Source organism: Emys orbicularis, chromosome 7 (assembly GCF_028017835.1).
Source record: "Emys orbicularis isolate rEmyOrb1 chromosome 7, rEmyOrb1.hap1, whole genome shotgun sequence".
Classification (NCBI taxonomy): Eukaryota; Metazoa; Chordata; order Testudines; family Emydidae; genus Emys; species Emys orbicularis.
The window spans coordinates 92242246-92265239 of NC_088689.1; the positions used below are offsets into that span (position 1 = coordinate 92242246).

Sequence of the window (22994 nt, forward strand, 5' to 3'; positions counted from 1 at the left end):
ATTTGCTTACTAAGCATTGTTTTCAGGGAGATTAGTGTAAAATTCTGAAAACATTAGTGTTTTGCTTTTTTGAAAGTTCATTTTTACAAAATTTTAAGTTTGTGCCAAATGAAAGTGGATAAGGCCTTCTAAAATGTAAACATCCCTGGTTGTATTGTATAACTCCAATTTGATAAGTCTTCCATTACAGCAGTCAGCAAAATATTTTTCAGAATAGATTGTTTTATTCACAAATGAATGAAGGGTGGACACTAAGATTTTTTTTCAGACTGGCTATTTGGAGGGTTTTCTAAATTAATTTCACTCATTTAAGACAAAATGCTGAAATACATTAATCCAAGATAGGGAGTGTTTCTTCCCCACCCAAATCAAATTTGTTTCAGAACTGGCTTTTTGGCAACACTTCAGTTATGTTGATTATCAGGGTGGCCAAACTCTTTGACGTGAGGTTGAGCGGGGCACTTCAGTTGCCTCAGGACTGCTGTGAGGTTACAGGCTGGCTCTTTGCTTGCCTCATGATTTTAGCTCTTACTCCATCTTCCCTTCTGGCACCCATCCCTCGGATTTGCTTTGCGCTGAACTCATCTCCAGCTGACTCTATCATAGTCACTCATGGTAACAGCAGAAGCAAATGGAAGAAAGGGGCTGCTGCTCGCATGGGTGCTAAGCTGTGGATAACGGAAGGCCAGTTTAAATACGTTGGGCCGGTCCTACCTAAGATGGCGCCCTGGGCGACTCTGGGGTGGAGCTCGCCCGGGGGGCGGAGCGGGGGGGGATGATGGCGGACCGAGACTGGGGGCGGAGCGGAGGCTGGGGGAGGAGCTGGGCGGGAGGCGAAGGCGGGGCGGAGGATGGGGGCGGACGGGGGCTGGGGGAGGAGCTGGGCGGGAGGCGAAGGCGGGGCGGAGGATGGGGGCGGACGGGGGCTGGGGGAGGAGCTGGGCGGGAGGCGAAGGCGGGGCGGAGGATGGGGGCGGACGGGGGCTGGGGGAGGAGCTGGACGGGAGGCGGAGCGGGGGATGGTGGCCGAGTGGGGCTGGGGGAGGAGCTGGCGGACTCGGAGGTGGAACGGTTGGAGGGGCAGGCGGCGCGGGGGATGGTGGCGGACCGCGGCTGAGGTGAACAGGGCTGGGGGGGCGGAGCCGGGCTAGGGGGTGTCTGTTATTCTGACACTTCGTAGAGCGAGCCGCCCCCTCCTCCCGTGCACGGTGCCCTGGATGGTCGCGCAGCCCCCCCATAAGGCCGGCCCTGGCTACTGGGCCACATGTGGTTTCTGGAGTGTGCTTTGGCCACCCTTGAATCTGGTGTTTATTAGGTTTAGTTAGACCAGTTTTGTCTTTGCTTCTCTCTGGCACTGAATTAGCATGTTGAAGAACAAAATGTTCCCGAAGAAGCGAGAACTTGATTTGCAGAAGGGGTGTGTGTGTATATATGTGTGTGTATGTATATACACGCACATCCTTCTTCCGCAAATTAAGTCCTCGCTTCTTATAGAGAGAGGGGGCTTGGCTAGTATACTAAAGATTTTGACATTTTGTTTGTAAGTGGCATCTATAGGCTTTGAAAAACAAAACACTGTTAAAATAAACCTCCAAAAGTCAAAGCCAACCTAATTAGCTCAGTAAGTAGCTATCAGGAATGACTCTTCTCATAGAACTTTTGTCTGTTTTTAACAGCTTTAATTGAATAAAACAATGGCAACTGCTGATAGTGAGACACACAATCCCCTGGAACCTAGAATCCCAAAGCTACAGTTTGTTCCCTTCACCAGTGCCTTGGATGCAGGATTCTGGCATGAGCTGACGCAGAAGAAACTTAATGAGTATAGATTAGATGAGACTCCGAAAGGTATCAAAGGCTACTACTATAATGGTAGGTAGAAACTGAACTTTTATTAGGCATACCAGATTTTCTCCTGTTGTCTTTTGTTTAATTATATTTCTGTTATAAGAATTTGTACTACATGTACAAAATATTCCACAGTCGTCATAAGGGATAGAAAAAAGATCACATGAGTTGTATTTGGATATATAATCTGTGACTATATGAAAAACTAGAGATTCTTATCCTATTCACATTTACTTAAAAGGGAACAGGATTGGACCCTTGATTCAGGAAACTATATTTGGCCTGTTGTTTTTATTGTGACATAGTTGCTGCTGCTGTTATTTAAAAGAAACTTTGTTTTTGTCCAGGTGATCCTTTTGGTCTACCAGCTCGTTTAACGTTGGAGTTTAGTGCCTTTGATGTGTAAGTATTTTATGTGATTTTGAAGTTTAAAAAAATGGTGGATAACAATATAGTTACACTTAATTGACAAATCACTTATGAATATGCTTGGTGTGCATCTTCTAAGAGTATTAGCAGAATTTTAATGAGGATCTATCCACATTTTGATATCTCAATGTGATTTTCATAATTGTCCTCACTAATGACTTTGAAAAGATAGGTTTCAGAGTGGTAGCCGTGTTAGTCTGTATCAGCAAAAACAACGAGGCGTCCTTGTGGCACCTTAGAGACTAACAAATTTATTTGGGCATAAGCTTTTGTGGGATAGAGCTACCACTGGAATTATTTGCCTGCAGGAGATTGTAAATGTCACATTGAAACGCAACAAAATCATCTCAGAAAACACCGTTTAACATCGGGAACTGAAGAAAATTGTGAAAAACAAAAATTGTATGTAACTTGATATCAGGGCTATTTTAATGTTCTGATGGCAATATTACAACAACCAAGTGTTCACTTACGCAGTGAGAGAGAATTCCACTGCGGGAATTACTGGGTGGAAGAATTCTCTGACCTGTCTTATGCAGGAATTCAGACTACATGATCAAAATGGTCTCTTCTGACTTTAAATTTTGTGGAAGTTGCATGTCCTGTATATTTATAATGTACCTTTTCTGATAATCATTAAGGCCTTGGTCTTGCAAACACTGCAGACTCATGGAAGTCATTGAACTACTCACATCCATTGAATAAAGCAAATATATAAGTATTTGCAGTATTGCAGCCTAATTTACTAAACTACATATTCTACCAGTAAAGAAATGGAATAAAACACACTAATATCTATAAGGAGCATTGTCTAGTTAATGTTGCTATAGGTAACAAAACTTTTGGATTTTCTGACTTTAACTGTTCAACATTAGTACTGTGTTTTATGTTCACTTTGGGATGTCTTTGTTTTTAACTTACCACTTTTAACTGAATCACCTTTTTTTTTTATTTAAAAGAAAAAAAAATATTTTTTTAAAAAAGTATCTCAGAGGTTCCCCAAGAGACTCTGCACTGAAAATCCTAGTGCTCATGAAAAATTTACATTATGATGTGACATTTGAACCTCCCTGCACCTTCTAGAGACAATAAGTGATTAACTGCAAGGATGTGGAAAATGCAGTAGGCAAGGAATGTCTTGCAGGCTTTTATGAATAATAGTAGTAATTTTATTTAAAAAGACCATCAGTGAGCAGTACACTTAAGCAGGTGCTTAAGCTGATTCCCATTCGATAAAGCAGTAAAGCACGTGCTTTGCTGAATCAGGGGCAAAGCATCTCCACTTCTATTAGGGGTCTGAAGTACAGGACAAAAACTTCTAAATTAAATTTAAATGCTATAAACAATATTTGGGGAAAACCCAGAGGACTCAGCAGTAATTATACATACAAACACCTCCTTAAAAGGCAGAATTCTCATATGCTTTTGAACAGTTGGGAGGATGCCATTGAGGCAGGTCAAACTCTACACATGAGTCGGTCTATCTTCATAATCTTTGTTAGAAGCATAAAACTAAATTTTTTCCAGCTCTTTCCTATCTCCAATACCACAGCAGCATTTGTCATTGTGTCGTGAGGTGTGCTCTGCATTTCTAAGCCTTCAGTTGATCAAATCATCCTAATAATTACTGAGTTGCATGTCTAATTTGTCCATGAATGCAAGAGCATTTTTGTAACTGCCTGCAAGCGTTCTGAGTGGAACTGTCCTTGACTCGCCTTCTGCCTCGTTGTGATGTATAGAGTCACCACTCTGCTTGGAAAACTCTGCATCATTGGGGCTTAATGTGAGAGTTCCCATTGGTTACTGTTAATGAAAGTTCTGGAAAAAATGCTAGTATGTGGTTCCAAGAGTGTCCTTGTCTCCTGTCTAGGAATGCTGCCACCCCGGCACACTGCTGTCCTGCTGTCGGAACATTATATAACACCAACACTTTTGAATCTTTCAAATCCTGTGATAAGAAGTCACTTTTGGAAAAAGCAGCAAATGAGGTGAGGTTAACAATTAAATACATTTACAGAGAAAACAGGATTTGTGGCAAGCTAGTGAACTACTTTGCAGTTTGAGTCCCAGGCAATGGAGAGACTATCATCCCCCACTGACCCATCTAACCCCAGCTTTGGGATACAGTTGCTTTTGGAGGAGGCAGTTTGGTATCTTTTGCTTGCTTCTGATCACCTCTGGACAGCAGCAGTTAGATGATGATGCTCAGTAACCTCCATGCTGAGTCCTGCCTCTCATCTGTCTAATCTTAGCAGCACTCTTGGACTTGCCCAGTTACTTGCATTCCAGGGAGCATTGCTTTTGTGAAACCCAGAAATCAGCTCCTGCTTGCTTTTGGGATTCAGATTATCACAGTGCACTCTGGGGCATAAGTAATGGCATGAAGACTGAGGAGATGCAACAGCAAAGAGGTTACTCAACCTGACCTTCAGCTGGTTCCACTGGAGGGGAGGAGGTACAGTTGTCTGCTCCTTGAAGAGAACTTGTACGAGAAGTTACTAAATAAAGTGAAGTGGCTGAGAGAGACTTACACACTTAAAAAAAAATTGTTTGAATTTACTTATTATGCTCATCCCTAGATTCCCTAATTAGGTTGCCCTAGGTCAGGATAATAGAGTTTTCACCCATCTTCTCATTCAAAGTCATTAATTATTTTCCCTCTTGTTGTGACCTAGTGCTCCTTTACCATGTGATGGTTATGATGCAGTAGTCTTGATGATGCCTCTTAAAGAGAAGTAGAGAAGTCAAAAAATGTAACCTATCCTAGACTTTTTCTTTGTGTGGTTGGTGTGTGTCTCTCTCTCTCTCTCGTACGTGCGTATGGCATCTGCAGAGCAACATTCTATAGATAAAGTTGTAGGTCCATAAACCATTTCAAGGCCTCCTCTATGACTTGTGGATATCATTCAGTTCACCTCTGAATCCATATTTGGGGGACTCCATTATGATGTGTTTGATGGTTTGGATGTTCTCTGTAGTTGCACGAAGGGGAGTCTTTGATTTTCCACTTGTGCATCAGGTAACCTCATTTTCCATGGTTCGTTCGGATGCGTTTCAGTGTGGTCCAAAGTCTGTGTGGCAGGTCGAAACTGGGAGGGTTGCTAGTTGGGTCAATAATGTGCAAATTACCCAAGAGTGACTCTTGAAGGGCTGACTCCAGCCTCCTTTCCTCCTCCCCCACTTCTTTGCTTTTTCCTCCTGGATTCAGAGACATGAGGTGATCACGTGTGGTCCATAGTGGTTTTCGCAATTTCAGGCATGGTTGGGGTATGTTAACCGTAACCTGGTGGATGGGAAGTTCTGGGGAGCCTTCGGCGGGTTTAAGTTTTTGTGCTATGGCTATATCTCAATGGATAGCTGGAGGTTCAATGTTTGCTAATACAGAAAGCCATGGTAGATTTTTCTTAGTGACCCCTTGATACTGAAAATCCTGTCAGCCCTCTAAACAAGGGCTGCAGTACTGTTTATAATCCCAACTCTTTGTCCCACAAACATCATATTCAGCAGACTGGTGTAGCCTTCTATTTTATTTAAAGTGAATTTAGTAATGTTGTATTACACCTCTGAGCATTTGGCTCTAGTTGCTAAAGTTTCAAGCTCAACAGAATGAAAGTCACCTCTGCTACTTGTTTCTGATTTAGAGCTTCTAGGAACACATGAAGACCAAGGAAATAACACATACATTCACAAGTAAAACGTCTATTCTGCCTTATACGTTTTATTAAAGTCACAAGCAAAGTTATGATTATCCAAGCATATATAAATCCTACAAACAATCATGCACAAGTAACAAATATAGTCATACTCACATCCTCAAAGATATTTTTAGAGTCTGATGGATTCCTCACCAATTGATAATCAGAGAAGGAATGTTTCCTGCTGGAGTTTTCACGAAGGTAACTCATTTTATTCAATTAGGGGAGCCCTCTTTTATCATGTGAATCTGACTATATCTAACACTCTTCATGTGCATAAAGGTGTCAACCCTCTTTTCCCTTATCTGTATTGTGCCCCCAAGAATATTGGAGTGCCCCATTTTTCATAGGTTTTAGTTCCTTTTATTCTTCTTAGAATCTACGCACATGTACCTTGTAATCAGGACACTTGTTGGAAAAATGTTACAGTAAGGTTTCTCTTGATTTCGAACAGTACATCAAGGTCAATTTTTTTTCAACATCATCTGTTGACACATCTTTCTCGTGATCTTGTGGCATAGGGTCACACTTTTGTCACTTACTTATGTCAAGCATTTCTTAAACTTATGGCCTAGTATTGCTAAGCTGACATTGTACAGGGCTCAGCCTGTAGGCCTTTCGTTTCAGTTCTGCTTTACTTAGAAACCTAATGCATACTTTTCACTTCTAAATACTTCTCAATCTCATACTTATATGAATCTACAATTTAAATCTACTTAGCATACCATGATTATATATAGACATCGTATATGAGTTAATCATAACCACACAATATACAACAAATGAATGCAAAAATGAACTAATTGGCTACATTTGGGTTTGTTTCTAACTGTGCACAGCATGCCACCTGTCTGCACTTCTAGACTTTTTCGTATTTGTGATCCTGCCACTGGGATTTTTGTCAGTTTCAGTACCCTACATATCGCAAGGATGAGAGATCTAGGAGAACAAACCAACCCAATGCTGCTGTGTTGGTTATGGTTCATCCAGGTGAGGGGCTGTTGCTGTAGGAAAAAACATATTAATTGTTATCATTTTTATGTGTAACTTTGTAAAACCTTCAAAATTTAAGCCTAGATGTCTGCTGATATAGGTTGTGTCTGTCATATGGGAGATGTAGTTCTGGATGAGGTCTGTGCTTCTGATCCTTACCTGGCAGAATGAAAGTGAAATGTAAAGCCTATAATAGTAGAACTGTCATTTGTAATTCCCAAGACCCCAGGACAAACCAGAGCTTTGTTGAAATGCCTGCTTATGGGCTGAGCATTTATTAGAGCATGGGCTGAATTAAGTAGGGCAAAATCATACCTAAATTACTGAGAATATTACTTAATCCTGCCTTGGCACAAGGAGATGGAGTAGATGATCTCTTGAAGTCCCTTCTAGCCCTACATGTCTTGTCTATGATTAGTTTGAGCTTTTAACATATATGGAAGAAGGAAAGATGAATGAACCTCTCCGTATGCTTTTTAAAATTTATTTTATTTTATTTATTTATTTATGTATTTTGTCCACTGACAGATATGGGAGACAATAAAATCGGGGACTGCCCTTGAAAACCCCATGCTCTTGAACAAATTCCTGCTTCTGACTTTTGCAGTAAGTAATGCAATTTATTCCATACTCTGAATAGTGAAACAAAAATAATAATGAACCATGTCAGGGAAAAATAATAATATAACTACTGTAGTTACCAGACTGCATTTTGTACATGCATGTGCTTCTCTACAAATATAAAGGTTCTTGGATTCCATATATAAAAATAAATAATGCCAATTAAACTCCTGGGTCAAGTGAGGACAATAAAAGTCAAGACTGATCAAAGAACCTGCAGGCTTGATTCACTTATTCCCTGAGCAATACATTTGCTGGAGAGATGGGAAGGTGAGAATAAATGCTAAAAGAATATTGCTCAACTCTTTCATCACAGGGGTACAAACACTCCTATCACAGTATAGCTCATTCAGTCAAGGCGCCGACTTTCCAAAGTTCCGGGGGGTGCTTGACCCCGAGCTCTGACCCGGGCCCTGCCCCCACTCCATCTCTTCCCCCAAGGTCCCACTCCGACCCTGCCTCTTCATGCCCCTGCTCCACCCCTCTCCCCTGAGTGTGCCGCGTCCTCGCTTCTCCCCACCAGAGCCTCCTGTGTGCCGTGAAACAGCTGTTAGCGGCGAGAGGGGGATGTGGGGAGGGAGAGGGAGGCGCTGTTTTGCAGGGCCCGCTGATGGGCAGGAGGCACTGGGGGAGGTGGGGGGGAGCTGACAGGCGGGCTACCAGTGGGTGCTCAGCACCCACCATTTTTTCCCTGTGGGTGCTCCAGCCCCGGAGCACCCACGGAGTTGGTGCCTATGCATTTAGTTGAATAGTGCATAACAACAGTTTATATTCTTATTTTGCCTTTCAACCCAAAGTGATTCACAACCCACATACAAACACAAACTTTGTTTAGTAACAGTGAAGGTTGCATTAGAACACCCCAAACACCCACCGTAGCCTACAGTACTGCAAAAATACATAACACTCCAACAAATAATGAAAAGCAATACCCACCCTAACTTCATCCAGCCTGCACTTGCAAAACCTTAATGGCCGCCATCTACTCTCTTGCATCAACAGGTGGGCATGTTTGACTGTCCCACAGACCATTAATTTAGAAAGGTCTTCTGATTCAACATTGCTCAGGTCCAGCAAGTTAAAAGTTTTAACAAACATTGGCCTGGAAAACATATACTAAAGAATTGCACGCACTATACCTTAGACTGCTTTAAATATAAAATCAAAGGCTTTTGAAAAAAAGGTAGGACAGTCCAGAATTTTTTTTATCACATGGTGGTTTTTGGAATAGATTTAACTAAACTCTGGATGATTTTTCCCTTCTCTTTTCTCGCCATTCTTGCCTTCAGAGTACCACAAAACATTAATTTACCAGCTACACTAAGCATTTCAAGTTAATTCTACAATTCAAAACACACAATTTTTAAATAACTTTGTCATCGCTGCCACAATTTAAAATTCTGGCACAACCTTAACTATGGTGTAACTTTTGTGACACCACAGTGCAGAACTGAAATGTAGCCACCATTGGGGTCAAAAGCAGCTGTTTGATGCGCAGTACACTGCACAGTAATGGAAAATGTTGATTAAGAGCAGCAGGCCAAAACTCTACACCTAAAGCAATAAACAGGAAATGATTCTTGTTGTCCGTTCAAAGCAGACAGAACCTTTTTGCAAACTGGACGAGGGTTTACACAAAGTAAGTTTCATGATACTCCATTTATCTACCTTTGAAGGGTGAGTTGATCTGATGGAAATTGAATGTTTCATTGCAAGTATCCTATGTGTTGCGATGTTTAGATGACTAACCCTTCACTAAGTTGGGTACAAATGTTTGTCTTCTGAGGGTAAAGGAAAATGAGAAAAAATGGTTGTAATTATTAATGTAGGTTGATGTTTTCAAAGCCAACTAAGTCTTAGCCATGCAACTCCCATTGAAGTTAACGGGAGCGGTGTTCCTAAATCCTCTAGTCTGCTGTGAAAATCTCAACCAAGTATTTCTAACAGTTGCAGTTAGCCCTATATGTCAGGGTTAAGTTTACTGCTTGCTGCACCTTCTCCTTGCCTTTTATCTGCTTTCTCTCGTGTAACTAACTAAGCATGTGCAAATACACCACTCCTGAAAACATATACATATGCACTGAATTTAAGGGATAGATATAGTCCTACTGAAGTTAGACCTGTGTGCATGTTTTTGCAAGATTAGGGCCATAGTTTCCTTTATTTTATAACTATTAAAAATATGTGGGTGTATTTCTCAAATTACAAGCACATACATTCTAAAATGTCTGGCTGCCTGTGTTTCATTGGTCTTCAAGGAATTTTCTTCACTATAGCTTAAAAATAGAAGTGTTGTAATGTTTAATTTTTAAGTCTGATACTTTTATCTTCCATATATTTGGCATAGCTCAAAAAGAGATTATTTTATGTTAGGACCTTTTCTCATATGAAAAAAATATTCAAAATACCGGTATCAATTAAATGTCATGAGAAGTTAATGTATTAAACTGTTCTTTCTGATGAAAAGATTACAAATTCCCAATATAAAAGCTGAATTGTGTGTTTAATCAAGTTTCCATATACTTTGTGTATATATGTGTGAGAGAGAGAGAGAATGGATCTGTGTGGGGGTATCTCTGTATCAATATATAATAATCTCTTAATTTACTGTAGATGCCACTGCATAGATTACAGAAAACCATGACCTTTTTAATAAAGATATCCTAGAGCACAAATTATTTGATCTTTTAAAGATCAGGTCAAATTAAAACTGTGCAGAGATAATGATCTCATAAACGGTGCTTGCTTTCACTTAATGCCTGTCTGTGCTATAAGGGAATATTTAAATAAGGAAAAGTTCACCATGTTTAATCATGACAACTGTTTGTACAGAGTTGTCACTTCTGACAGCCATAGGGATAAAAAATGAGGGCATGCAGACTCAGATGTTTTGGTCATGTAAAGCGCAGTCCTGGCAACTATGTCGGTAAGAGAGACCAACAGATCAAGATGGAAGGAAAAAGACAGAGAAGCCAACCCAAGAAAAAGTGGTGGGATGTCATGAAGGAAGACATGTTAGCATGTGGTGTGATAGAAGATATGGCATTGAACAGAGCACTTTAGTGCGAGAGGGCTTGTTGAGTGGACCCCAGTTGATGGGATTAACATGAAGAAGGAGAGATAAAAGTAAAGAGGTAAATCTAGGGTGATTTCTAACTGGGCTGTACTCCACATTGGTCACACATTTGTGGTGACCATTTTAAAAGCTTTCATCCATCTGGTCTATTTAAATAAAAAAAAAAATTAACTAACTATATGTATGATGTGGCATATTTAAAACAATTTAAAACTCTAGCTTTTTTCAAAAATAGAAGCAACAGATGAGTACATCACCATAAAAGACAGTTGGTATCCTATAAGAATACTCAAAACTGATTTGTGCAGCTTTATAGTTTAACTGCATTATGGTGCTGTCCAATAAAATCGGTTTAACAGTAGAAGTGGAGTAAGTTATGTCTAGTGCAGGGATTCTGAAATATTTTATGGTGTCTCTCTTGGAGACAACCTCTCCTTCCATTCTTGATTGTATGGAAATCCTTACACTACATATATTTGGCAATTGTAGCAATTGTTTACATTGAAAAGTAATGTTAGGATGTTATTTCTTATATGTCTGGCTGTATTTTAATGCAATTTAGTAACTAGAAAGAAAGAGATCCAGCCTCATGTGACCAACCATCTATCCATAGACCACCAGCAACTGCTTCACAAACTTGCAGCAGTCCATGGAACACAGATTGGGAACCTCTGATGCAGCGGTTCTCAACCAGTGGCCCATGGGCTGCATGTGGCCCAATTAGCACGCTGCTGTGGCCCAGCTCAGCTGTGTGCTAAAGGCTGGCCTGCGTGGCAAGGTCCAGGTTCCCGGCTGCTTGGCACGGTGGTGTCCAGGCTGCCGTGGCGGGGTTGGGACTGCCGGCCCACCCCGCGTGGTGTGCGTCTCAGGCCTTATTGCAAAATTCCATGAGGCCCCTTGGGGTCTGGGGCTGCATTGCTATATTTGCCAAGAAATTAAAAAATATATTTAATAATAAAAAATGGAATTAACTCAGTTTCCTATTCTGTAATTCTTTGACACAGTTCTCATGGTCCCCTAGTCTGCAAAATACTTACACACATTCTTAAGTTTACTCCTATGGGACTGCTCACATGAGCAAAGTTAAACACCTGCTTAAGTGTTTGCAGGATCATGGCCATAGCTGTAATTGGAAGTGCTATAATCACTCAGTTTTTAAGTGGCTAGTTGGGTTAGTAATTATTTGTCTTCTAACATGTGCATATATATTTTTTTCCTCTAGGATTTAAAAAAGTATCGCTTCTATTACTGGTTTTGCTACCCTGCTCTCTGCTTCCCTGATGGCATACCTATTGTCCAGCAGGCAGTCTGCCTAGGTGAAAGGTTCTCTCCAACTCAGGTACTCAAACACCAACTGTCAAATCTTTAGTAGAGATCATTCTTTCTTGTTGCCTGTAAAACTACATATTTTGTCCTTGAACTTGCTGAGTTTTAACTAGAGTAGCTAGTTTATTTGAGTTACTGATTTTACACTTTTATTTCTTTTTTACTTTATAAAATTCTCATTTTGATGTTTTATTGCCTCTTGCAACAATCCAGTTAGCCGAAGAGGCTGAGTATAAATCATGACTGGGCTCATTTTAGCATCTTTGGACAGAATATTGAATGTACAAAAGATTTTTAAGCATTTCATAGGCAGCGTGGTCTGGGAGAGTAGGTTGTTAATAGAGCTGATCAGGAAATAGTTTTCCCATCTTATGAGAATTTTTGAGATTCTGGAAAAGTTCCCCAAACCCACCTAGAAATACAAAAATGTATTAGATCAAGTCAGTTGAAACATGTTGATGATTTTGAAGTATTTTGTTTCAATTTTGACCATTTTTAAACGTTTTTGTACTTTTTTACTACAAATTAACATAAAATTCTAAACAAGAAGTTGTTCAGAATCAAAAAATGGTTTTGAAAATGTCAAAACGGCAATTTAAAAAAAAATTCAATTTTTTTTTAAATAGGCAGTTCATTGAAACCGATGTTTTTCCACAGTGGTTTTGGTTTATATAGATTTGGCATTTTCCAATGAAAAAATGTTTCATCAAAAAATTCCTAATTAGCTCTAGTTGTTAGCCTGGGAATACTGAGCCTGGGTAGGGGCTTGCTCAGCCTTCGGAGAAATTTATCCTGCTCTCTCACCCTTTTGTGTGTCTTGTTTATTGAAAATATTAAACTCTTCAGGGCAGTGAATGTTTGTGTTTGCACACTACCTAGCACAATGGGGCATGTCTGGGTACTACTGCAATACAAATAATATATATTAATAACTTTTGGGTCTAGAGAACATCATGGCTGGCCTGGAAAGAAGAAGAAGAAGGTTGAGGGTATGGTGGATGATACTTTATCTGACAGGAAAGGAGGCTGGTGTGATAGCAAGATTCTGTCATCAGCAGAAACATTTGACTGATGAACTAGAGGTCAGACTTCAGAAAAGAAGGAGGTAGCAAAGAAAAAGCTGTTGGACTGTATCAGAAAGTGTAGACATGCAGAGGAAAGTCCTGAGGAAAACAGTTTAGAAAATAGGGTGACTGTTTGGCAACAGCTTCCGGCTTTTTGGTTAGAAACTGAAAATTCACAGGAATCCAATTATTTAATAACATTGATTTTAAATCAGTTTTCTTTACAGTTATGTCTTTAATAACTGTTTAGCTTTTTTGGTAGAATTTGAAACAATTATTTTATTATTCTGACTAAAATGATTGTAGACGGAGCATCTTATAGTGAAAGATGTGAGTCACTAATGAAGATTGACATTATAGAAGCGTATTGAGGATACCATAAGCCCTTTGTACTAAAAAAGGTCTTACATGTTCAATTTACCAAATTCAGTTATTTTTAAATGGTACTGTTTCATATCAATGTGTGGACTGTGGTGGAGCCTTTTTCATTGATGGCTCAAGGTGGCACCTTTCAATTTTTTTCTTTTGACTGAAAATATGGTGATGGATGATCTAAAGCAATGGTTCTCAAACTTATTTGGTTGAGCCCCCCTTTTTTATGTCTGTAGTCATTTACGCCTCCTCTCCCCCAAGTACGTATACCTCCACCCAGCTCTGAAGACAGAGCGGAGAGCAGTGGCTGCTGGCTGGGTGCCCAGTTCCGAAGGCAGCGCCAGGCCAGCAGCAGCACAGGAGTAAGAGTGGCAATGTGAAAAGTGATATTCGTCAATATCACTTTTCACAGCAGACTTAGTGCCCCATTGCCACCCTTACTTCTGTGCTGCTGCTGCTGTCACTCTAGGGCTGATAGCCAGAGCCCTGCCTCCTCCTGGTGCGGGGTGGGAAGGAGAACCTGAGCCTGGGGTTGCCTCCTGCTGATGGGGAGGGGAGGCGAGCCTGATCCCAGGTGGCAGGCTCTGTCTGTCTGTCCCAGTGCGGTGGGGCTCCAGCTTTCCCCTTTATCCGGACCTCCTGGGTGTACATGGCTGTTCTGTGCAAGCGCCAGCCACCTGGGGCTGACAGCCAGAGCTCTTAACCAAAAAAACCCACGCAGCTCACGCCTCCCTTGACACATTCCCACACTTCTGTTGGGAGGCCCGCCCCATTGTTTGAGAACTGCTGGTATAAAGCATTCTCATTGGAAATAAATCATCATAATCATTCTTCTAGGTTAGGAAAATGTTGGTTTAAAATATATGCCTGGATTATTTGTAGAAGTACTGTAAAAAATGTTAACACATGACTGTTCAGGGAAGAAGGGGACTAGGTTATGAGACAGAGGGAAAGTAGGAACTCCTGAGGGGAGAATGAGTCTGTTTATTCTGTGCTACAAAGGTAAAAAGAAATTGTAGAGTTACTCAGTTGTACCCTTTGTTTTAACTGGAGTGAGTTAGTGTTGAACCGTGAAGTACTTTTAATGCCACTAGAAATTAGTGGGAAGCCAAGCCCCATAGCGAGGTATGTGGGAGAGACGCTTGGTACAACAGTGCAAACATACTACACAACGAATTTTATCATCTAACAGTGGAATAAAATTAAAATATACCTCTAGAAATGGTTTAGATGTATTCTTTCAGGAATGTTCTAGGTGGTTACTAATGAGTATTAGAAGAATCAGTTACCTTTACTATAGCAATTTGGATAATAACAATTGTTGTATGCAGTGTTGTTGTAGCCGCCTTGGTCCCAGGATATTAGAGAGACAGGGTGGGTGAGGTAGTATCTTTTATTGGTCACGCTGTTGTTGGTGAAAGAGACAAGCTTTTGAGCTACAGCTTCTCTGTCTCACCAACAGCAGTTGGTCCATAAAAGATATTGCCTCAACCACCTTGTCTCTCTAATTAATAACAGTTGAGTATTTTGAAAGTAGGAAAGAAAGTTTAGTTTTTGTGGTTATTCATACTTCCTTTTTAAACAGAATGGAAGACTAAAGACTGTTTCTCTCAAAAAAACATAGTTTATGTAGGATGGTATTCAGTGGTACAGTTAAAGTGTAGATGTCAGGATCCAAAGCTGCAATTGCAGCGGACCACTGAAAACCGATGTACCAAAGTAGCTAGAATGGATGATGCTCTTCATTATGCAGTGTCATGATCAGTGTTTACCACCATCCGATCCTGTGCTAATTTTTTTTGTACTTTAAGGACAAAGCAGAGCTGTCAGCCCCCTCTCTCTCTAACAGTGGGACTATTATTATTTAGGGGACTTCCATATTTGCAAGTTGTTTTGGCCCTAAGAATAACACTTTAATTTTGTTTTATCTTTTTTTCCATATATCAGTTTGCAGCAGTGGCAGCAGTGCTTCTTCTGCCTGTTTTGCATTGAAGATTATATGGTTTTAACTTTTGCATATTAGTTCTCAGATGCTTGGTTATAGTTTTTTTAAAACTACGGAATAAATGGTTAAAAACTGTTAGAATAGATACACTTGTGTTCAGCAAGTTAAAAGAAAAAAAGTATTACATATTCAGTTAAGAAAATATTTTTAGACTCACACAGGCACTGTTGAATTAGGATAATTCCAACCATCTGTTATGATATCTTTTTGCTTTCAGATTCAAGCACTCCAGAAAGCATATGATGAACTTTGCCAGAGGGAAGGAGTTACCGCCTTGCCTTACTTTTTAATCAAGTATAATGACAAGTCTGTTTTGGTGTCACTGCTTAAAAACTGGAATGATTTTTTCCAAGATCAAGAGAAAAAGGTAAGTGGAATTTTGCACATATGCTCGGATGCCAGAAATATTTGTGCTGAATGTACAAACTGTTTAACCTCTCACTGGAATACTATACTGAGATCCAGTACTTGTCCACTGAGTAGAGTAGGTCAAGTCTCTGAACACCAGTTGCTCCCATTGATTACACCTGGACTTTGGGGAGCATAGCTTTAGGCATCTCAACCTGGGTATCCAAAAGTCCAGGCATCCCAAATTAGTGGATGGTTTGAAAATTTGGTACTTGAGCTCTCTATACTCATTACCCCATCTTTAAAAGAGAGATCATAAAACTTAGCTACTTTACTGGGCTGTTATGAGGATGAGTTAATAATATTTCTTAGTCACTTTGAACACATAGCATTATGTAAGTGCAAAGCCCACCTATATTATTATGTATTTGCTTGTATGCTGCATGTAGGGGAGGAGTATGCAACAATTCATTTCTATAGTTGCTGCACTAGCTTTAAGTACACCTGGAAATGTTATAACAGTGACCTTCTACAAAAGAAAATATATAGTCCCATTATAAATTAATAAAAAATGTTAATATTAATATATTCAGCTTGTATCTTTCAAAGTGCCAGCAATAATACAAGAAAAACTGGCTCCTTTTTTAACTCTGCTGAAAAAAAAATCTGTATTTGAACAGTGTAAAGTTAAGTCTTTCATAGTCCTGTAGATGTGATGCAGGCTAAATGTTGGTTAGATGAGGTTGGAATGATTTTTTTATGTTGTTATGGGGAAATCATTCTTTGCATGTCTCCTTTTGAATGCAAAAAAAGCACTCTACGTTCCTTGGAGCCACAAGAGAATTTCCATCCTGATAATTCATAAAACAGAAGGCATCAAGGCAAGGGTTGACCAAGCTAGTTATACATTACGTAGTACTTATCTGTTCCATTTATCATCATGTTGTCCAGGTGCCTAGCTTTATTAGATCCTTCTGAAATTCTTCAGAGCCCTCTTTACTTTGACTAACCTTAACTCAGAGCCTTGAATAGTTTTTTGCTTTATAATGCTAAAAATTTACTGAGGAGCAAAGCTCCATAACTGAGGCTGAGGGAGAGCTAATTGTGCAGAACAGAAGTCTGTAAAGCTATTCATATCTCACACACAGGGAAGAAATTAAATAGTCATTGAAGTAGTTCAACTCTGTTTTATAACATTTGAGCTCCAATTATTTCCTCTGCTTTTTCCATTCTTTTTCTAAAATAAGGAAAATATTGTATTGTGGCTATGTAGGTATTATTTTGAAATAAGGAAACTTTAAAGACTAAATTTAAAAAGTGGCACTGTAAGTGTGATTTGAAATACTATTAGATCATAGATACAAGCATGCCCTATCAGATGGAATCTTCCTCTATATGAGAGAAGCCTGTATCATACCAAATAAAGTCCTTTCTTAGTGTTCAGTTTGGAGGGCAATATCTGAGTTCTGTGCTTAAATCCTTTAATAAAGGATTGCTCTTGCCAGTGACTTTACCTTTACATTGACTGACCCAGCATCTATTACCCTGTCTCTTTTTATATCATGATTATCCACCATCCATCAACACGGAGGTTTGCAAGGAATAATCTGACCACTTGGTAGGCATCTTCAGGTTTTGTAAAACTGCTTTTTGGGCTTAGATAGCTGAGGAAATGCATATGGTGCAGTGAAGTACAAGTGAATGTTAGGTGGCCAAAATGAACAAAACTGGGAGCTGTGGGAAACATTAAACTGCGTGAAATGGCATACAATATGTCAGGGGTCGGCAACCTAAGGCACGCGTGCCAAAGGTGGCATGCGAGCCGATTTTTGATGGCACGCGGCGGCGGGCTGAGCGGCTCAGCCCACTGCTGCTCTGTGGTTCCGGCTGCTGCCCCGTTGCCAGCCGGGATCCTGGCCACCGGCCCCACTCAGTGCCTGCTGCTGGTCTGGGGACCCCCAGGGAATCCCAGGCTGGCAGCGGGCTGAGCAGGCCAGCGGCTGAGACCCCGGCTGTCAGGAGCCGGCGGCCGGAACCCCAGAGTGGCGGCGGGCTGAGCCGCTCAGCCCGCCGCCAGTCTGGGGTCCCGACCACTGGCCGTGCTCAGCCCGCTGCCGGTCTGGGGTTCCATTCACTCAGCTGGCAGCGGGCTGAGTGGGGCCGGTGGCCTGCCGCCAGCCCCGCTCAGCCCGCTGCCAGCTGAGTGAATGGAGCCGCCCAGCCCGCTGCTGGTCTGGGGTTCCGTCCGCCACCTCCTGCCAGCCGGGATCCCGGCCACTGGCCCCCCTCAGCCCGCTACCAGCCTGGGGTTCTGTTCACCCAGGCGGGCAGGACGCTGAGCGGGGCCGGCGGCTGGGACCCCGACTGGCAAGGGGCTGGCAGCCGGAACCTCAGACAAGGATCCCAGGCAAGGATCACACTAAATTGATAAGATCTGCATTTTAATTTTATTTTAAATGAAGCTTCTTAAATATTTTAAAAACCTTATTTACTTTAAATACAACAATAGTTTATTTACATAATATGGACAGAGAGAGAGACCTTCTACAAACGTTAAAATGTATTACTGGCACGCGAAACCTTAAATTACAGTGAACTTGGCACACCACTTCTGAAAGGTTGCCGACCCCTGCAATATGTCATAGTTTGGTAGGCGCTGTTAATTACTTTTTAAATGCCATATGTGATTTCTTACTGACATAATGTGTAAGATAACAAGATACATTGTATTACTGTGAATCTTGTGCTGTTATGCATAGAGTTTTCAATGGGGCTATTTTGTTTGCAGGTGACGGTTGGAGTTTATGATCCCTGCAATTTTACCCAGTATCCAGGATGGCCGCTGAGGAACTTACTGGTCATGGCAGCACACAGATGGTATTGGTTTTATCTCTTATTAGATGAGCCCTTTTTTCGGCCCACCTGACTTACACAGCACACCCTGAACCTTAACTTTGCCCTGAAATATGCAAAAATATATGCAAAGGTGAAAATAAGAAATTACTAGGAGTGTGTTGGAAATGGATCCCTTGAATAGGAAATACCTTAGAAATTTGTTATTTTGATCTTTCTGCATATTTTTGCAAATTTTAGTGTGCAAAGGCCAGGGACCCAGCCTGTTGCTACTTCCATATAGTCCTTCACTTCTTGGCTGCTCCCCCCCCACATTCTTAATGGTTAGTTTCTAGACTTTGAGCCCTGTTTTTAAATTCTCTCCACTCCAAATCTTTCTGAAATTTTACCTGCTACATCACATTCCAGAGCAGAGATTTATTTCTGAAAAGTTTGGTAAAAGTAAAAAAAAAAAAAAAAATCCTCTTTTGGGGGAATTTGGAGTAGAGGAGGGTTAATAACTGAGTTTATAAAGGGAACCTACCTTCAACTTAAACTAAGGAGCAGCTACTGCCACTTTATCATATAGCAGATTTCTAAGTGAGTAGAAGCAAAACCTGAAAGCCAGTCTAGTCTCTGGATTTGTTGTGTAGCACCGACTGATTGAGGATGCTAATGTGTGCAAGTGCCCTTGGAAAGCTGTTTTGCTTCAGAGAATAAAACTGTCAAATGACCACCAATGGTACATGAGCTAAAGTCTGAAGAACACATACTCTAAAGTTCTTCTGCATTGCCTGATTGAACATTTGTTTTTGGTTTATTTCACACTGTCATCTTTTGCGTTATAAAATACCATCCATTTAACATTGGGTTGTTTGATTAATTTAAGCTGCAACTTCAAATTTTTGACATTCTAGTAACTTGTAATGAGACAATAAACCTTCAATTAACCATGTTAACAGTGACATTTTCAAGGCTGCTAGGTGAATGATAGCATAGGAGGGTATATCCGTGTGCATATTACTTATCTGTGCATCCTGTGGGGATATGAGAATCCCAAATTCCGTTATTTGCCAAACACCTAATTCTTTTACTTTGATGCTCAGCAGTGAGTGAATCTGAATAATGGGTGCAGAGCTAAGTTGGTGAAGGGGAAGGAGACAAAAACTGAATCAGATCAAGGATTCTGAGGAGTGTGCTAAGTCATGGAGGAGGTAGGATGGCACCTCCTGCTGCACTGTCATTGCAACTTTATTACACTGTACTCTGGGGCTTCTCTGGTCATTATGCCTCAAAACATATGGTGCTTCTAGTTCCCAATAACACTGTGCAGATGGGTAGTTAACAGTGTGGAAGTCCTGAGTGCAATTTCAGTGGAGCTGCACCATTTTCCATATAACAGTGGACTGCTTTAGGTATTCATTAATCATGTTGGGTTTCTTCATATTTGATCAGATAGAAATATAGGCATGTTATCGTATATGAATCCAATACCAATGGAAGATTTGTCATAGTCTGAGTTTCCAAAGGATTAAAGCTGTATGATACTAGAGGACTAATAAAGTGAAGTTCCTGTTTGAGCATCCTTTTCTGCTGGAGGAATGCCAGATCTTTTATAACTACCTTGCTATTTATTTTTTAATGCCAGGGGTAACCACCTCCATTCAGTCGAAGTGCTCTGCTTCAGAGACAGGACCATGCAAGGCGTGAGAGACATAACACACAGCAGCATCTTTGAAATAAAGCTTCCACAGATGCCACAGAGCCCAGGTAATCCATTGTCAAAGGATGACTTTCAGAATACAGAAACTGATGTTACTTGACTTCTCTTCTCTATGATCACTAAGAAGATGGAAGAGAGATTAGTGCTGCTAACTTGTTGCTGATGTTAGCTGCTACCTCGAATATAGTGCATCTTAAGTATCGGAGGGGTAGCCGTGTTAGTCTGTATCCACAAAAACAACGAGGAGTCCTGTTCAGGTTGGGGGGCTGTCTATAAGCGAGGATTGGCCTGCCTCCCAAGGCCTGTGAGAGTGGGGGATCGTTTTCCAGGATAGGTTGTAGATCGTTGATGATGAGCTGGAGAGGTTTTAGCTGGGGGCTGTACATGATGGCCAGTGGTGTTCTGTTATTTTCCTTGTTGGGCCTGTACTGTAGTAAGTGACTTCTGGGTACCTGTCTCGCTCCGTCAGTCTGTTTCCTCACTTCCCCAGGTGGGTATTGTAATTTCAAGAATGCTTGATAGAGATCTTTTGTAGGTGTTTGTTTCTGTCTGAGGGATTGGAGCAAATGCGGTTGTACAGCCCGCTGCTAAAACCTCTCCAGCTCATCATTAACGATCGACAACCTATCCTGGAAAACGATCCCCCACACTCTCAGGCCTTGGGAGGCAGGCCAATCCTTGCTTACAGACAGCTCCCCAACCTGAAGCGAATACTTAGCAGCAACTACACACCACGCCACAGAAACACTAACCCAGGAACCAGTGCCTGTAACAAACCCCGTTGCCTTCTCTGTCCCCATATCTACTCTAGTGACACCATCATAGGACCCAACCACACCAGCCACACCATCAGAGGCTCATTCACCTGAACACCTACTAATATGATATATGCCATCATGTGCCAGCAATGCCCCTCTGCCATGTACATTGGCCAAACCGGACAGTCTCTAGGTAAAAGGATAAATGGACACAAATCAGACATCAGGAATGGTAACATACAAAACCCAGTAGAACATTTCAATCTCCCTGGACACTCAAGAACAGATTTAAAAGTAGCCATTCTTCAACAACAACAAAAACTTCAAAAACAGACTTCAAAGAGAAACTGCTGAGCTACAATTCATTTGCAAACTTAACACCATCAATTTGAGTGGTTGGCTCACTACAAAAGCAATTTTTCCTCTCTTCGTATTGATACCTTCTCATCAATTATTTGGTGTGGACCACATCCACCCTGATTAAATTAGCCTTCAACATTGGTTCGCCACTTGTAAGATAACTCCCTTCTCTTCATGTGCCAATATATATTTATGCCTGTTTCTGTAATTTTCACTCCATGCATCTGAAGAAGTGGTTTTTTTACCCATGAAAGCTTATGCCCACATAAATCTGTTAGTCATTAAGGTGCCACCGGACTCCTCATTGTTTTAGTGCATCTTAAATTATTCATATGTCTTTCTGAAGAAAATAGTTTTATCTTCTAGAAGGAAAGAAGATAATTTACTTTGAGAGTAAGGTTCTTTGGTGTAATCATCGATCCTTTATGCTCTCATTTTAATTACAAGCATGATACAGCCACAGGTAATTTCTGTCACAGTACATACATTATTAATGTATGTTGCCATTTCTTATTAAAAGTGTGTTTAATCACTAGACTACCAAAAATACACACAATCATATTAAGTGCATGAAACAAGGTACTTATGAGAGTACAAAGTGGATTTATAAAACCATAAAAATCACAATTTTGGTATGTTTGGGATGTTTTTGTATCTATATTTTGTGATATTAAGACCTGAAGGAAATTAGAGCAATGCATTGTAAATTTGGGAAACCAGGACTCAGTTGCTATTGATAATATTGCATCAGAACAGAACAAAACTATTTATAGATCCTTTCATCTGAGGGTCTCAGAGTATTTCACAAATAATAGTTAAAACAAAAGTCACCATCCATGCAAGGTCAGCGAGTGGTATTATACCTATTTACAGATAGGGACACCAAGTCATGGAGAAGTGAAGTGACTTGTCCAAGGTCACTTAGCCCCCAGTCCTGCAGACAATCATGCATATGCACCACTTTAAACATGAGTGTAACTCTTTGCAGGATCAGGACCGTAGCTAGTCTTTGTCAGAGCTGGGAATAAAACACAGATGTTCTGATTCATATGCCTCTCTTCTAGCTCTGAGAATCACACTGTTATTTATTACTTATAAGAAGCTTAAGAAATACTTGGGAAAGATCAGTGTAGATATTACAATAGTCAGTTAACAAGCTTACATTTTCAGTCTCCATCTGTAATATTAAATATTGCTAATCAAAAGAACCACACATTCTTATTCTTGTAACCTTTCTCCTCCCCTTCTCTCTCCTTCCCATGTCTTTTCTCTGTCTCTAAAGTGCCTAGCACACTGTGAGTGCTATGTGCTGAAAAAATACATCTGTAGATGCCAAATTTAATACTCACATACAGGAGGCTTCAGTTTAAAAGCTGATATAGGCATGTGTGTGTGGGTGAACAAGATTTTTGGTACTCTCTTGAGGGGATCTGGAGTCCTGCTGTCCCCTGCCCCAATGGTGTCCTTAGGAGAAGACCCATCTGTCTTGACAATGGCCTGGGATTTTGATGGTTAATTCCCAGCCAGAGTCCAGAGACAGCTCA

General features: G+C 40.8%; 1 protein-coding gene across 1 annotated transcript in view; it reads left to right on the forward strand.

Annotated features, from left to right (window-relative positions):
• The first annotated feature begins 477 nt into the window (after positions 1-477).
• The window catches only part of ATG7 (autophagy related 7), a 287182-nt gene continuing 264665 nt past the window's right edge, over positions 478-22994 (forward strand). The window contains exons 1-9 of the mRNA XM_065408358.1: positions 478-615; positions 1677-1872; positions 2196-2250; positions 4148-4265; positions 7494-7571; positions 11885-12001; positions 15647-15796; positions 18566-18654; positions 20258-20379. Of these exons, the coding sequence (XP_065264430.1) occupies positions 1695-1872; positions 2196-2250; positions 4148-4265; positions 7494-7571; positions 11885-12001; positions 15647-15796; positions 18566-18654; positions 20258-20379 (907 nt within the window). The 5' untranslated portion in view covers positions 478-615; positions 1677-1694. The remainder of the gene's footprint in view (positions 616-1676; positions 1873-2195; positions 2251-4147; positions 4266-7493; positions 7572-11884; positions 12002-15646; positions 15797-18565; positions 18655-20257; positions 20380-22994) is intronic.